General features: G+C 42.1%; 1 protein-coding gene across 2 annotated transcripts; it reads left to right on the top strand.

Moving 5' to 3' along the window:
• The first annotated feature begins 8,917 nt into the window (after positions 1-8,917).
• On the top strand, positions 8,918-13,017 carry zgc:114041 (uncharacterized protein LOC574425 homolog). 2 transcript variants are annotated; one of them, XM_024400056.2, is made up of 5 exons: positions 8,918-9,214; positions 10,250-10,474; positions 10,684-10,827; positions 11,266-12,054; positions 12,205-13,017. In XM_024400056.2, exons 2-5 carry the CDS (start codon positions 10,264-10,266, stop codon positions 12,411-12,413), a joined length of 1,353 nt encoding a protein of 450 aa, XP_024255824.1. In that variant the 5' UTR covers positions 8,918-9,214; positions 10,250-10,263; the 3' UTR covers positions 12,414-13,017. The 2 variants fall into 2 exon arrangements, with proteins under 2 accessions (XP_024255824.1, XP_024255825.1); XM_024400057.2 differs by having other exon boundaries at positions 8,922-9,214; positions 10,394-10,474.
• Positions 13,018-13,148: the final 131 nt, after the last annotated feature.

Genomic DNA, 13,148 nt, shown 5'->3' with positions numbered 1-13,148 from the left:
TGAAAAAGGGTTGTAGAATGTTTTTCAAAAACCCGTTAGTGGGGTCAGTAATTTCTTCTGCTGGCCTTACAGTCAATAATACTATGTTCAAGGTCAGTACAGATTATAGGACTCTTCTGATACTTTGTACACAGGCAGAACTCGGCTTGAGGATAGTTCAAAAGTAGTTGAGAGTGTGTGACACTCATTCCTTCCATATCCCATGTCCATTCTAAAAATATCCCTTCAACCGAACAGGCTACTCATCATATCACTCCTCAAATCACAAGATCTCTTTCATTTGTATAGGGTCACACTATCAGTATAATATTAGTGTGACATGAGCTCTTCAATTTCACTAGTTGGGTTTGTCAGCTAACATTGAACTCTATCAAGACATTATGGTGTATAGTCCTACACAATCCCTTTCAAATACTTGACACCACTTGCCTTTAAGTTCCTAGAGATACTTTATTTTTCCTAGAGCTACTAATTGCAACATCTCATGCATTTTCTCCCCACGTCATTACAAAATGGGAGTGTTACAAACTAGTGTATCAAATCCAGGGGTCACAACTGGTCAGTGAATAAACCCAGGTACAGGTTTACTGACGTTTTTCAAAGATTATGACAGATTCTTCTATTTGTTAAAATGTCTACATGCATTCCTCTCCATATGTATTTGGACATTGAATATATATATATTTTTTTTGGCTTTATATTCCATACTTTATACTTTGGATTTGAGATCAAATGTTTCATAGTACAGAATGACAGATCTTATTTGAGGGTATTTTCATACATACAGTGCCTTCAGAAAGTATTCACACCCCTTGACTTTTTCAACATTTTGTTACAGCCTGAATTTAAAATGGATTAAATTGAGATTGTGTGTCACTGATCTACACACAATACCCCATAATGTCAAAGTGGAATTGTGTTTTTAGACATTTTTACAAATTAATTAAAAATGAAAAGCTGGAATGTCTTGAGTCAATTAGTAATCAACCTCTTTGTTATGGCAAGCCTAAATAAGTTCAGGAATAAAAATGTGCATAGCAAGTCGCATAAGTTGCATGGACTCACGCTGTTTGCAATAATAGTGTTTAACATGATTTTTGAATGACTACCCCATCTCTCTACCCCACACATAAAAGTATCTGTTGGTCCCAAGCACACATTCAACCAAGAAAACCAGGGAGGTTTTCCAATGCCTTACAAAGAAGGTCACCTATTGGTAGATCGGTAAAAATAAAATAAAAAGCAGACATTGATTCCCCATTTGAGCATGGGGAAGTTATTAATTACACTTTGCATGGTGTATCAATACACCCAGTCACTACAAAGATACAAGCGTCCTTCCTAACTCAGTTGCCGGAGAGGAAGGAAACCACTCAGGGATTTCACCATGAGGCCAATTGTGATTTTAAAACCATTAAAGACTTCAATGGCTGTGATATAAAACTGAAGTTGGATCAATAACATTGTAGTTACTCCGCAATACTAATTTAAATGACAGGGTGAAAAGAAGAAAGCATGTACAGAATTTTTTTAATAAAAAAATGCATTCTGTTTTCAATAAGGCACTAAAGAAATACTGCAAAAACTGTGGCAAAGAAATACACTTTTGTTCTTGAATAAAAAGCATTATTTTGGGGCAAACACAACACATCAAATTTATTTATATAGCCCTTCGTACATCAGCTGATATCTCAAAGTGCTGTACAGAAACCCAGCTTAAAACCCCAAACAGCAAGCAATGCAGGTGTTGAAGCACGTTGGCTAGGAAAAACTCCCTAGAAAGTCCAAAACCTAGGAAGAAACCTAGAGAGGAACCAGGCTATGAGGGGTGGCCAGTCCTCTTCTGGCTGTGCCGGGTGGAGATTATGACAGAACATGGCCAAGATGTTCAAATGTTCATAAATGACCAGCATGGTCAAATAATAGGTCTGGGACAGATAGCACGTCAGGTGAACAGGTCAGGATTCCATAGCCGCAGGCAGAACAGTTGAAACTGGAGCAGCAGCACGGCCAGGTGGTCTGGGGACAGCAAGGAGTCATCATGCCAGGTAGTCCTGAGGCATGGTCCTAGGGCTCAAGTCCTCAGAGAGAGAGAGAAAGAAAGAGAGAATTAGAGAGAGCATACTTAAATTCACACAGGACACCGGATAAGACAGGAGAAGTACTCCAGATATACAAACTGACCCTAGCCCCCCGACACATAAACTACTGCAGCATAAATACTGGAGGCTGAGACAGGAGGGGTCAGGAGACACTGTGGCCCCATCCGATGATACCCTCAGGCAGGGCCAAACAGGAAGGATATAACCCCACCCACTTTGCCAAAGCACAGCCCCCACACCACTAGAGGGATATCTTCAACCACCAACTTACCATCCTGAGACAAGGCCGAGTATAGCCCACAAAGATCTCCGCCACGGCACAACCCAAGGGGGGGCGCCAACTCAGACAGGAATATCACATCAGTGACTCAACCCACTCAAGCCACCGAGTTTGTGTCTCTCACATGGGTAGGCAGACCATTCCATAAAAATGGAGCTCTATAGGAGAAAGACCTGCCTCCAGCTGTTTGCTTAGAAATTCTAGGGACAATTAGGAGGCCTGTGTCTTGTGACCATAGTGTACGTGTAGGTATGTACGGCAGGACCAAATCAGAGAGATAGGTAGGAGCAAGCCCATGTAATGCTTTGTAGGTTAGCAGTAAAACCTTGAAATCAGCCCTTGCCTTGACAGGAAGCCAGTGTAGGGAGGCTAGCACTGGAGTAATATGATCAATTTTTTGGGTTCTAGTCAGGATTCTAGCAGCCATATTTAGCACTAACTGAAGTTTATTTAGTGCTTTATCCGGGTAGCCGGAAAGTAAAGCATTGCAGTAGTCTAACCTAGAAGTAACAAAAGCATGGATACATTATTCTGCATCATTTTTGGACAGAAAGTTTCTGATTTTTGCAATGTTACGTAGATGGAAAAAAGCTGCCATTGAAACAATTTTGATATGTTGTTCAAAAGAGAGATCAGGGTCCAGAGTAACGCAGAGGTCCTTCACAGTTTTATTTGAGACGACTGTACAACTATTAACATTAATTGTCAGATTCAACAGAAGATCTCTTTGTTTCTTGGGACCTAGAACAAGCATCTTTGTTTTGTCCGAGTTTAAAAGTAGAAAGTTTGCAACCATCCACTTCCTTATGTCTGAAACACAGGCTTCTAGCAAGGGCAATTTTGGGGCTTCACCATGTTTCATTGAAATGTACAGCTGTGTGTCATCTGCATAACAGTGAAAGTTAACATTATGTTTTCGAATGACATCCCCAAGAGGTCAAATATATAGTGAAAACAATAGTGGTCCTAAAACGGAACCTTGAAGAACACCGAAATTTACAGTTGATTTGTCAGAGGCAAGCCATTCACAGAGGCAAACTGATATCTTTCTGACAGATAAGATCTAAACCAGGCCAGAACTTGTCCGTGTAGACCAATTTGGGTTTCCAATCTCTCCAAAAGAATGTGGTGATCGATGGTATCAAAAGCAGCACTAAGGTCTAGGAGCACGAGGACAGATGCAGAGCCTCGGTCTGATGCCATTAAAAGGTCATTTACCACATCACTGAGTACCGCTCAGTATTTCCAAACATGACAGTGGCTGTATCATGTTATGGGTATGCTTGTCATTTGAAAGGACTAGGTAGGTTGTTTAGGATAAAAAATAAATGGAATTGGGCTGAGCACAGGCAAACTCCTAGAGGAAAACTGGTTCAGTCAGCTTTCCAACAGACACTGGGAGACATTCAACTTTCAACAGGAAAACAACCTAAAACACAAGGCCAAATATACACTGGAGTTTCTTACCAAGACGATGTTGAATGTTCCTGTGTGGCCTAGTTACAGTTTTGACTTAAATTGTCTTGAAAATCTATGGTAAGACTTGAAAATGGCTGTCTAGCAATGATCAACAACCAACTTAACAGAGCTGGACGTATTTAAAAAACAATAATGGGCAAAATATTGTACAATCCAGATGTGCAAAGCTCTTAGAGACTTAGACTCACAGCTGTAATCTCTTCCAAAGGTGCATCAAACATGTATTGACTCAGGGTTTGAATGCTTATCTTATCTAATCAAGCAGTTTGTTTGTTTGTTTTGGTTGTGTTTTGGATTATGTTTTGCCCAATAGTAATTGAATGATGACTAGAGTAATTGTATTTCTAATTAAGTAGGTAAGATTATTTTTGAACACTTATAAATTAATCCTGATAAGAAAAATCATGAATAATGATGCCACTAAGAGGCTGCAACAAAATGCTACCCTCTCACAATTACCAATAACAGGGAAGATGAGCATTTTTTGGGGAGTATGATCTTTGTGCCTCTGTAACCTCACTCATACATTCATGATTAATTTATGATTATCCATAATCATGGTAGCATCCACTTAATGTTTCTTCAATGATATGACTAAATGATTCATTCATGATTTTCCTAATTAGGATGAATGTAGACTCCAAAATGGCACAAGACATTATTCACCATTCAGTTCCTGTTGGGAAAAACATAATCCAAAACAAACTGCAAATTCATCCAAAAAGTTTGTAGATTCACAAGCTTGATGTAGTCCTTGCGTGCAAGAAATACTACACTTTTGACTACTTTAATACACTAAGTGAATTTGTCCAAATGGGGGGACTAGATACATAGTGTTTTAATTTCTTAACAGTAAAACAGATACAATGGGTATAGAAAGTCACCACCCCATTTCAAAATGTTCACCTTTTGATGTTGCCTTACAGCCTAAAATGAAAACACATCGAATTATTTACAGAAAGTAGCCCACAATATCTATGTAAATGTTTCTTTCTAAAAAATATTAAAATTAATTAAAAGTAAAACAGTAAAATACCCTATTTGGATAGGTGATGCCCCCCACCCTTGAAATTGTAATTGCAAATATGCTGAGGTATAACCAACCACGTTCCAGATCACAAATCAAGCTAATTGACTCTATTGCTGAGTAGTGCAATTCAAAGCAAAGAATCCACTATGGGCAGAAAGGTACTTTCAAAAGATCTACGAGATAAAGTTGTGGAAAGGCACGAGTCAGGATGGATATGAAAATATTTTGAAGGCTTTGTTTGTCCCTCGGAGCACAGGTAAGACCATTATTAAGAAGTGGAAGGTGTATGGCACCACCCAGACCCTGCATAGATCAGGCCTCCCTCCAAACTGGATGACTGGGAAAGAAGGAAACTGATCAGAGATGCTACCAAGAAGCCAATGTCGACTTTGAAGGAGCTCCAGGCCTTTTTGGCAAACACTAGTCAATGTGTGCATGTGACCACAATATCACAAGCTCCACAAATCTGGCTTCTATGGGAGGGTGGCAAGAAGAAAAAAAACACTCAGAAAAAGCCACATCAAGTCTCATTTGAGCTTTGCCAAAAAACACATTGTAGATTCCGAGGCCGTGGCAAACGGTTCTGTGGTCAGATGAGACCAAAATTGAACTGTCTGGCGAAATCCCAATACATCTTTACACCCAAAGCACCATGCCTACAGTAAAGCCAGCCGGTGGCAGCATCCTGTTATGGGGGTGTTTCACTTAGTAGGAACTGGAGCACTTGTTAGGATAGAAGGGAAAATGGACAGTGCAAAATACTGACAGATTCTTGAGGAGAACCTGCAGCCCTCTGTCAGGAAGTTGAAGATGGTTCATGTTTCAACATGACAATGACCTAAAGCAACTGTACAGTGGCTGAAGGACAAGAAGGTGAATGTCCTTGAGTGGCCTAGACAGAGCCCCGACCTAAATCCTGTTGAACATGTGGAATGACTTGAGTGCAGCCCCTGAGCGGTCACCTTACAATTTGACTGAGCGTGAACAATTTTGCAAGGAAGAATGGGCAAATATTGCACAGTCTAGCTGTGCAAAGTTAGTGGAGAAGTGTTCAAAGAGACTCATGGCTGTAATTCAAGCAAAAGGTGGTTCCACCAAGTATTAACTCAGGGGGGTGTTCACTTATCCAAATAGGGTATTTTACTGTGTTAATTTAATACAGTTTGAGGTTTTTATTTTATTTTTCTCACTTGGATATTGTGGGTTACTTACTGTGTGAAAATAAAGCTGGAAAAATCAAATTTGATGTGTTTTCATTTCAGGCTGTAAGGCAACTAAAGGTTAACATTCTGACTTTCTATACTGTATGTCTCAAAGTACTCTCAAAAAGAACCTGACATTCTATACTGTCGCCTATATGAAACATTCTGTCTTAAATACAAAATGCCACATTTTTTTTAGAAGTGCTCACTGTCCAAAAACGTATGGATTGTAATTTGCTTCTGCTGTGGAAATGCATTTTATTACTATACAACTCTGGAAAATGTGTTACATTGACTTGAATTCTCACACTCACCCATGCTCTCTGTTTTTAAAGGTTAAGCTCAGGGGAAAACCAATCCCTTTCAGAGGACATGCACCCTAGTGAGAGGGAGAAGTGGGAGTTGGCATACGTTGTGAAAACAGTGAATCAAGCGTTGCTATGTAGTAGTACTGTCTACAATCTTCAATGGTTCCTTCTCCTGTGCAGAGAGCAGGAAACCTGTTGAGATACCAAACAGATGGGGCATGGACAGTTGAAAAGGGCTGTCAGATGTTGTAAATGGACTAGTTTGCCCTAATATTCATCATTAATTTCCTTCAGACAATTATGTAATGATGAACATGCCTGATTCTCAAGGCAAGGGCAAATTACACCATTAATGATGGAGTTCTCTCCATGTTGGCACACACCATGGACTCTAAGCATACACACATGATTTAATCAATTATTAGGTTGTGGGTCTTGGTCCATTCCATTCCAGTAATGTCAGTAATGCTTAATTTTGACTGCACATTTTAGTGGTCTACGATGGTTATGTTGTAGGATACAACCAACCTAATACAACCATAGAATAGATACAACCACAACTCCCTTTGCTGTATGAGCTCCAGAGTGGCGCAGCAGTCTACGACACTGCATCTCTGTGCTAGAGGCATCACTACAGACCCTGGTTCGATCCCAGCTGTGATTGGGAGACCCATAAGGCAACGTACAATTGTCCCAACGTCATCCAGGTTAGGGGAGGGTTTGTCCCGGGTAGGCTGTAAAATAAGAATTTGTTTTTAACTGACTTGCCTAGTTAAATACATGTTAAATAAAAAGAAATTTGTTGTGACCAAAGCCTCTCATTGGCCAATACATAGCATCTGCAATCCAGGTTTTATATACATGATTGGTCGTTGTAGTAGGATGTCCCTTGGGGGTATCAGTACCTATGTAGGACATGCGAGGGTTAGGTTAATAAACAGGCTGGAGCTAGAACCTCATTGTCGTGCATCCCCAGGGAAGGCACTGATCACAGCAGATGCACTCTCCAGGGCCCCAATTAAATGTCCATTATCAGAGGAGGAGCAATGTCTAGAGGGTGAGGTACAGGTGTCCATTAATGCAATAAGGGACAGTCTACCTGCATCTCAGACCAAACTGCAGCAGATTGCAGAGGAGCAACAACGAGACCACATCTGCCAACAGATAGTGCAGCATTGCAAAAAGGGATGGCCCAGGCAGGAGGAACTGCCTCAACTGCTGAAGCCCTATTGGGTGCACCAAAGTGACTTCCACTGTAATGGAGACCTTCTCATGAAAGGACAACGGATAGTTATCCCAGAGACTCTACAACCAGAAATGCTAGAGTGCATGATGGACACATGGGGATAACCAAATGCAGACTGAGGGCTCAACAGTCAGTGTGGTGGCTTGGTCTGAGTACTCAGATTGCCAAGCTAGTGGCCCAGTTTGAGGTCTGTACAAAATATCAACCTTGTCATCCGGAGCCAATGATGGCAACGGAGCTGCCAAAACAGCCATGGCAAAAGGTAGGGGTGGATATGTTCTATTGGAAAAATTACACTTATCTGCTAGTGGTAGATTACTACTCAAGATACATTGAAATAGCAATGACACCCATAACCACATCAGCTGGTGTTATCAATGGATTAAAGTCCATTTTTTCCAGGCAAGGGGTCGCTGAGGTCCTGGTTACAGATAACGCTCCCCAGTTCTCTGCAAGCTCCTTTTCTGCTTTTGCCACAGAATATGACTTCATACATGTGACCAGTAGCCCCTACCATGCACAGAGTAATGGTGAGGCAGAGAGAGCTGAAAAAGAACAAGGATCCATACAGGGCTCTGTTAGCTTACAGAGTTACACCACTGCATCATGGGCCGTCGCCTGCCGAGCTCCTGATGGGCAGGAGGCTGCGTTCCCCATTGCCTGTCTCGCCGGCTCAGCTTAAACCCCGATGGCCTAACAGGAAGGCCTTCGCTGAGAGGGACAAACGTCTGAAACAAACGCAAACTGGAGACTTTAATCGGAGATACCGTGCTAAGGAGAGGCCAGAGCTGACCAAAGGTCAACGTGTGTGGATTACAAACTCAAAGACACCAGCAATAGTGCTGAGGAAAGCGGATGCCCCACGCTCCTATGTGGTGGACACAGGCTCAGAAGAGGTACGAAGGAACAAAACACACCTCAGAGCTCTTCCAGATCTACCAGCCACACAGACCGAGGCCACAGAAAATACACAAAAAGAGGGTGAAGGAGAGAATGCTCACAGAGCCACAAGCGCGCCCCAAAAGGGATGTGAAGCCACCAGAGTGGCTGAAAGACTATGTTACGTGAAGAGAAAACATTACTGTTGGGGACCATATCCAGCAAAAATAGACTGTACCTAAGTTAATGCTCATACTGTGTGATTTAATGCTTTCATACTGTTTCAGGATGGGAAGTAGCATGTTAATAATAATACTGGTTTCCAAATTGCATTTCAGTTATGCTTCAGTGGTTATGCATGTTGAGTTCTTGTTCATGGGAGAGGGGAAGATGTAGTAGGATGTCCCTTGGGGGTATCCGTACCTATGTAGGACATGCGAGGTTTAGGTTAATAAACAGGCTGGAGCTAGAACCTCGTTGTCGCGCGTCCTTATTTTAGATCATACTACAGTCGTGACTTACATAATGAGCATGAGCTCGAAGGGGAGTGTCCAACTCCGACATGTATATATAGAAGACCTTCCCGCGCTGAAATAGAAATTACGATATGGCCGGTAGAAGAGACCAGCAATATCTCCCAATAAACCAGGAGGAGAAGAGCAGGAAGTGTGGCGGCTACGTTCCAGTCGTGAGTGATACTCAATTTCTTTATTCCATGCTTGCGTTGAGTTTTCAGAATGGTTAGCAGGATAAATACTGTCAATTTAGACATAAAAAAGGCAGAATGTCTAGACATGATGCAAGTGCCGTAACTGCTGTTATCTCATTGCGAGAAAGAATAGATATTGTGGATCGATGCATTGTATCACAAGTGGTGCGGATCGTCATTGCTTGGTTTGCAGTGCAAGTCCACTACGTGCGGTCATTCGCGTGAACAACCGAGAAGCTGTGAGTTTAGAGCGCCGATGGACACGACTTAATAGTCAGAAATTCATCATGCTCAGAAATACATTCAGGCAGACAAGCTGAAGCTCTAAGAAGGTGTTTCATACTCGATGTCAACCTTGTCTCGGAGCATTTCGTATTATTCTGTACGTAAATCCGAGACAATTAACATGTTAGGAATTTGCAAAACGTATGTTACTAATTCTACCTAGCGGAGTAACGTTAGCTAGCTCCCTAATGTTAGCTAGGCTAGGCTTTAGGGTTAAGTTTAAGAATTAGGTGACGAGTTAGGGGAAGGGTTAGCTAACATGATAAGTAGTATCATGTGATGCGCTTCGAACTCTCAGCCTTTGGGTTGCTAGACTTTTCGTATATGTCCAACCCTCCTTTTGTTTTTGCCTTAAGTAACCATCTGTCTAATGTAACATATCATACTAAATGGAGCGTGTTGGATTTACATACAGAATAATACAAATGCTCTGAGACCAGGTTGCAACTAAGTGTATTTGTGTCCACGAAATGAGTGCCTTTTGCATGCCTTTGACATTAAGTAGAAATTGTGCGCGAATATTGCATTTTGAAAGCCTGTTACATTAAATTAAGTGCATTTTTTTTTAAAATATCCACTTTTTTGGGGGCAAGATTATTTTTTTATTAAATTGAACATGTGCTCTTTATGACGGTGTCAAAATGATATGAAATAAAGTGGTGGATCCACCCATTTACTGACCACATTGCAGCAGTGAACATATGCCTACTGTACATATGTTCTTCGAAGGCTGTAGAGCTGTGATGCAGAGCCCTGGTATGAAGGCCGGTGGCCCCCCTGATGGGGGCTATGGATGGGTGGTGGTCACCTCAGCCTTCTTTATCATGGGCCTCACTACAGGCGTCCTTAAGAACTTCGGCCTATTCTTCCTAGAGATCCAGAACCACTTTGGAGTCCTCACCAGCACCACCTCATGGGTCACCTCCACTATGATAGTCATGTTTCACTTGGGAGGTAAGTGAGGGGAAACTTGTCTTGTTTACATTGCAGTTTAACTTCTATTTCATTATTCAACTGAAATGTGTTGCATGGTTATAGAGCGTTATAAGTTGGCCAAATAAACAAACCTGCTCAAGCAACTAGAGACCAGGTTGACATTTTGTTGTAATAACCACTAGAACAATCCACTCTGGTTCCTGTAATAATTTGTCTCCTCCCCTCAGCCCCAGTTGCCAGTGTCCTGAGCATGCACTGTACCCAGAGGGCAGTCATCATGACGGGAGGGCTCCTCAGTGCTTCAGGGATGATCCTGGCGTCTCTCGACCTCAGTCTTCCATGGATGTATCTCAGCATAGGCGTACTGCAAGGTAGGGTTGGGGGCTCCCCAAGTGGGGGAAAAAAACCGTAACATTTAAGAACAGTTTACATTTGTGTGTTCCCAGGGTGATAAAGTTACTTCTTTTTTTTGTCGATGACCAATCACAGAAGACGATGATCACCACACCAACCCATAAAACCTACTGTACCAGTACAGTTAAAATAATCAGTTAGAGGAAAACAAAAGGCATTACCTCAAGTGATTTATGATTTCAGGAGTTTGAGAAAATAGAACTGAAATGGTCATCCCTGAGGGTAAACAATCCTGATGAGTTTTGCCTTGTGACCCCAACCAGAACACATTGTAACTGAACTTGGTGTAGTTATTGATTAGCTATATTGGCTTATTAAATGTGAGCACATACACATGTATTACATTTAGTAACAGACCAACACAGAGCCTAGATTTATCTTTGCTTTATTTTTAGGTTTGGGACTTTCATTTTCCTGGTTACCAGCCAACAGCATAGTGAGCCACTACTTCCTGAAGTGGCGTCCCATAGCGTACGCCATAGCCAGCTCCGGGGAGTGTGTTTTCGCCATGGTGTTCAGTCCTTTTTTCCAGTGGCTCATCGAGGTCTACACCTGGCAGGGAGCTCTGCTCGTCATAGGGAGCCTTCAGCTCAACCTCTGCGTCTGTGGAGCCCTCATGAGACCTCTTGAATCCAAACCCCATAATCACACAAAGCCAAATAAGGACGACCACCAGGACTCCAAAGCTGATGATGACCCGACACCAAAAAAGCTAAGCTTCCAGTGGACGTTGCTAAGGAAACCAGAATTGCTGCTCTACATCCTGTTTGCCATTTTCGCTGCTGCAGGATTTTTCATCCCACCTCTATTTGTGGTTCCCTATGCCACCAGCCTGGGATTGAAGAACTACTGGGCGGCGTCCATCCTGTCTGTGCTGGCATTGGCTGACCTGCTTGGTCGTCTGGCCTGTGGTTGGCTGGCCAACCTGAGGCTGTTGAGGAACTTACAACTGCTGACAATGGTTGTCACCATGTTGGGGGTAGTGCTACTGCTGCTGCCCATTGGCAAGGACTACTCAGTCCTTCTGGTCTTCTCCTCGCTCTACGGTTTTCTGTTTGGCTGCGTTGTAGCCATCCATGTGACGTCTATTGTGGACATAGTGGGCCTGGAGGGGTTTGACAGCGGCCTGGGACTCTTCATGCTTTTTAGAAGTATCGGTGGCTTCATTGGTCCACCTGCTGCAGGTGAGATGGGGTGAAATTACAATGTTGACATGCACGAACTGAATTGCACCCATTTTCACTTTGCATGAACTAAGCTTTTAATCAGTGAAGCTACTGGTTTATTCATCCAGGGCAGCAGTTTGTGGGCTCAAATTTCTTCTCTTTGCACAGGTTGGCTGGTTGACCTGGACAAAGACTTTGGTGCATGCTTCTACCTGTCTGGATTGGTTCTCATCCTATCTGGTGTGTTTGTGGTGCTGGTGGACCGACTTGTCGAGCGGAAGAAGTCCTCTCCAAGTGAAACCGAGCTAGAGGCCACTCAGGCCTTTGCCTACAAGATGGGAGTGAAGCTGGTTGTTAGTGAGAGCAACTGCAAATAATGTTACTCTGTTTCAGGGGATATGGCTGTTCATGTTTGCAGTTCATGAGCTCTTGGGATGGCTTCATTCTGAGCTTGTATCACCTCGTCAGGGTTTTATCTATATTAAGCTGCGTCACAGGAGTAAGTAATGGAGGGTGTTGACATTATACCTGGTCATTCACCATTTGTGAAGTTCCCCGTTTACATATGTTTGACCAGGTTGTACAGTAGTTTTTATCACTTTTAATGCCTACCATGATGTATTTGAATGTTCACTGATTTGTCTTGAAATTGTCTGTTATATACTTGGCATACAGTATACCTGTATGAACATCTAAAGTTATTTGTTTTAATATCTGGTGCAATGCATATATTAAATGTTTTTTGGTTAGACCTGCTGCTAACACCTATGCTGAGGCACATAATGTGAGTAACGTACTTTCGATGTGCCGTTTTACCCATACATTAACTGGAATGTCATGTGCTATAGAGTTAATGATCAATGTTATTTATCCCCTTTACACAATAGAAAATTGCACATGGCAATCTAGTACTGGTGCAGTGCCTTATCTGTATTACCACTGATTTATTTTCAATACTCTATTAAAGTATATCAAGCTTCATGGTTGTGCAAATTCCTTCCATCCACATCAAGTTGTCAACTGTTGCAACACCATTTAGTCCTCCCCTGATAACGGTGTTTCTGAAATAATGATCAGGCTGTTTCAAAAGCTGAATGTTTTCTGTGGCTTTT

This window comes from Oncorhynchus tshawytscha, linkage group LG04, assembly GCF_018296145.1.
Source record: "Oncorhynchus tshawytscha isolate Ot180627B linkage group LG04, Otsh_v2.0, whole genome shotgun sequence".
Classification (NCBI taxonomy): domain Eukaryota; kingdom Metazoa; phylum Chordata; class Actinopteri; order Salmoniformes; family Salmonidae; genus Oncorhynchus; species Oncorhynchus tshawytscha.
Note: the sequence above shows the minus strand (reverse complement) of the source record. Positions and strands in the feature narration are given on the sequence as shown.

What these genes read in the sequence shown, in the direction of transcription:
- zgc:114041 (XM_024400056.2), top strand. Translation starts at nt 10,264, where the DNA reads ATGCAGAGCCCTGGTATGAAGGCCGGTGGCCCCCCTGATGGGGGCTAT. An exon ending in AGTCATGTTTCACTTGGGAG is followed by an intron (nt 10,475 to 10,683) that starts GTAAGTGAGGGG and finishes TCCTCCCCTCAG; the next exon opens with CCCCAGTTGCCAGTGTCCTG. An exon ending in CAGCATAGGCGTACTGCAAG is followed by an intron (nt 10,828 to 11,265) that starts GTAGGGTTGGGG and finishes CTTTATTTTTAG; the next exon opens with GTTTGGGACTTTCATTTTCC.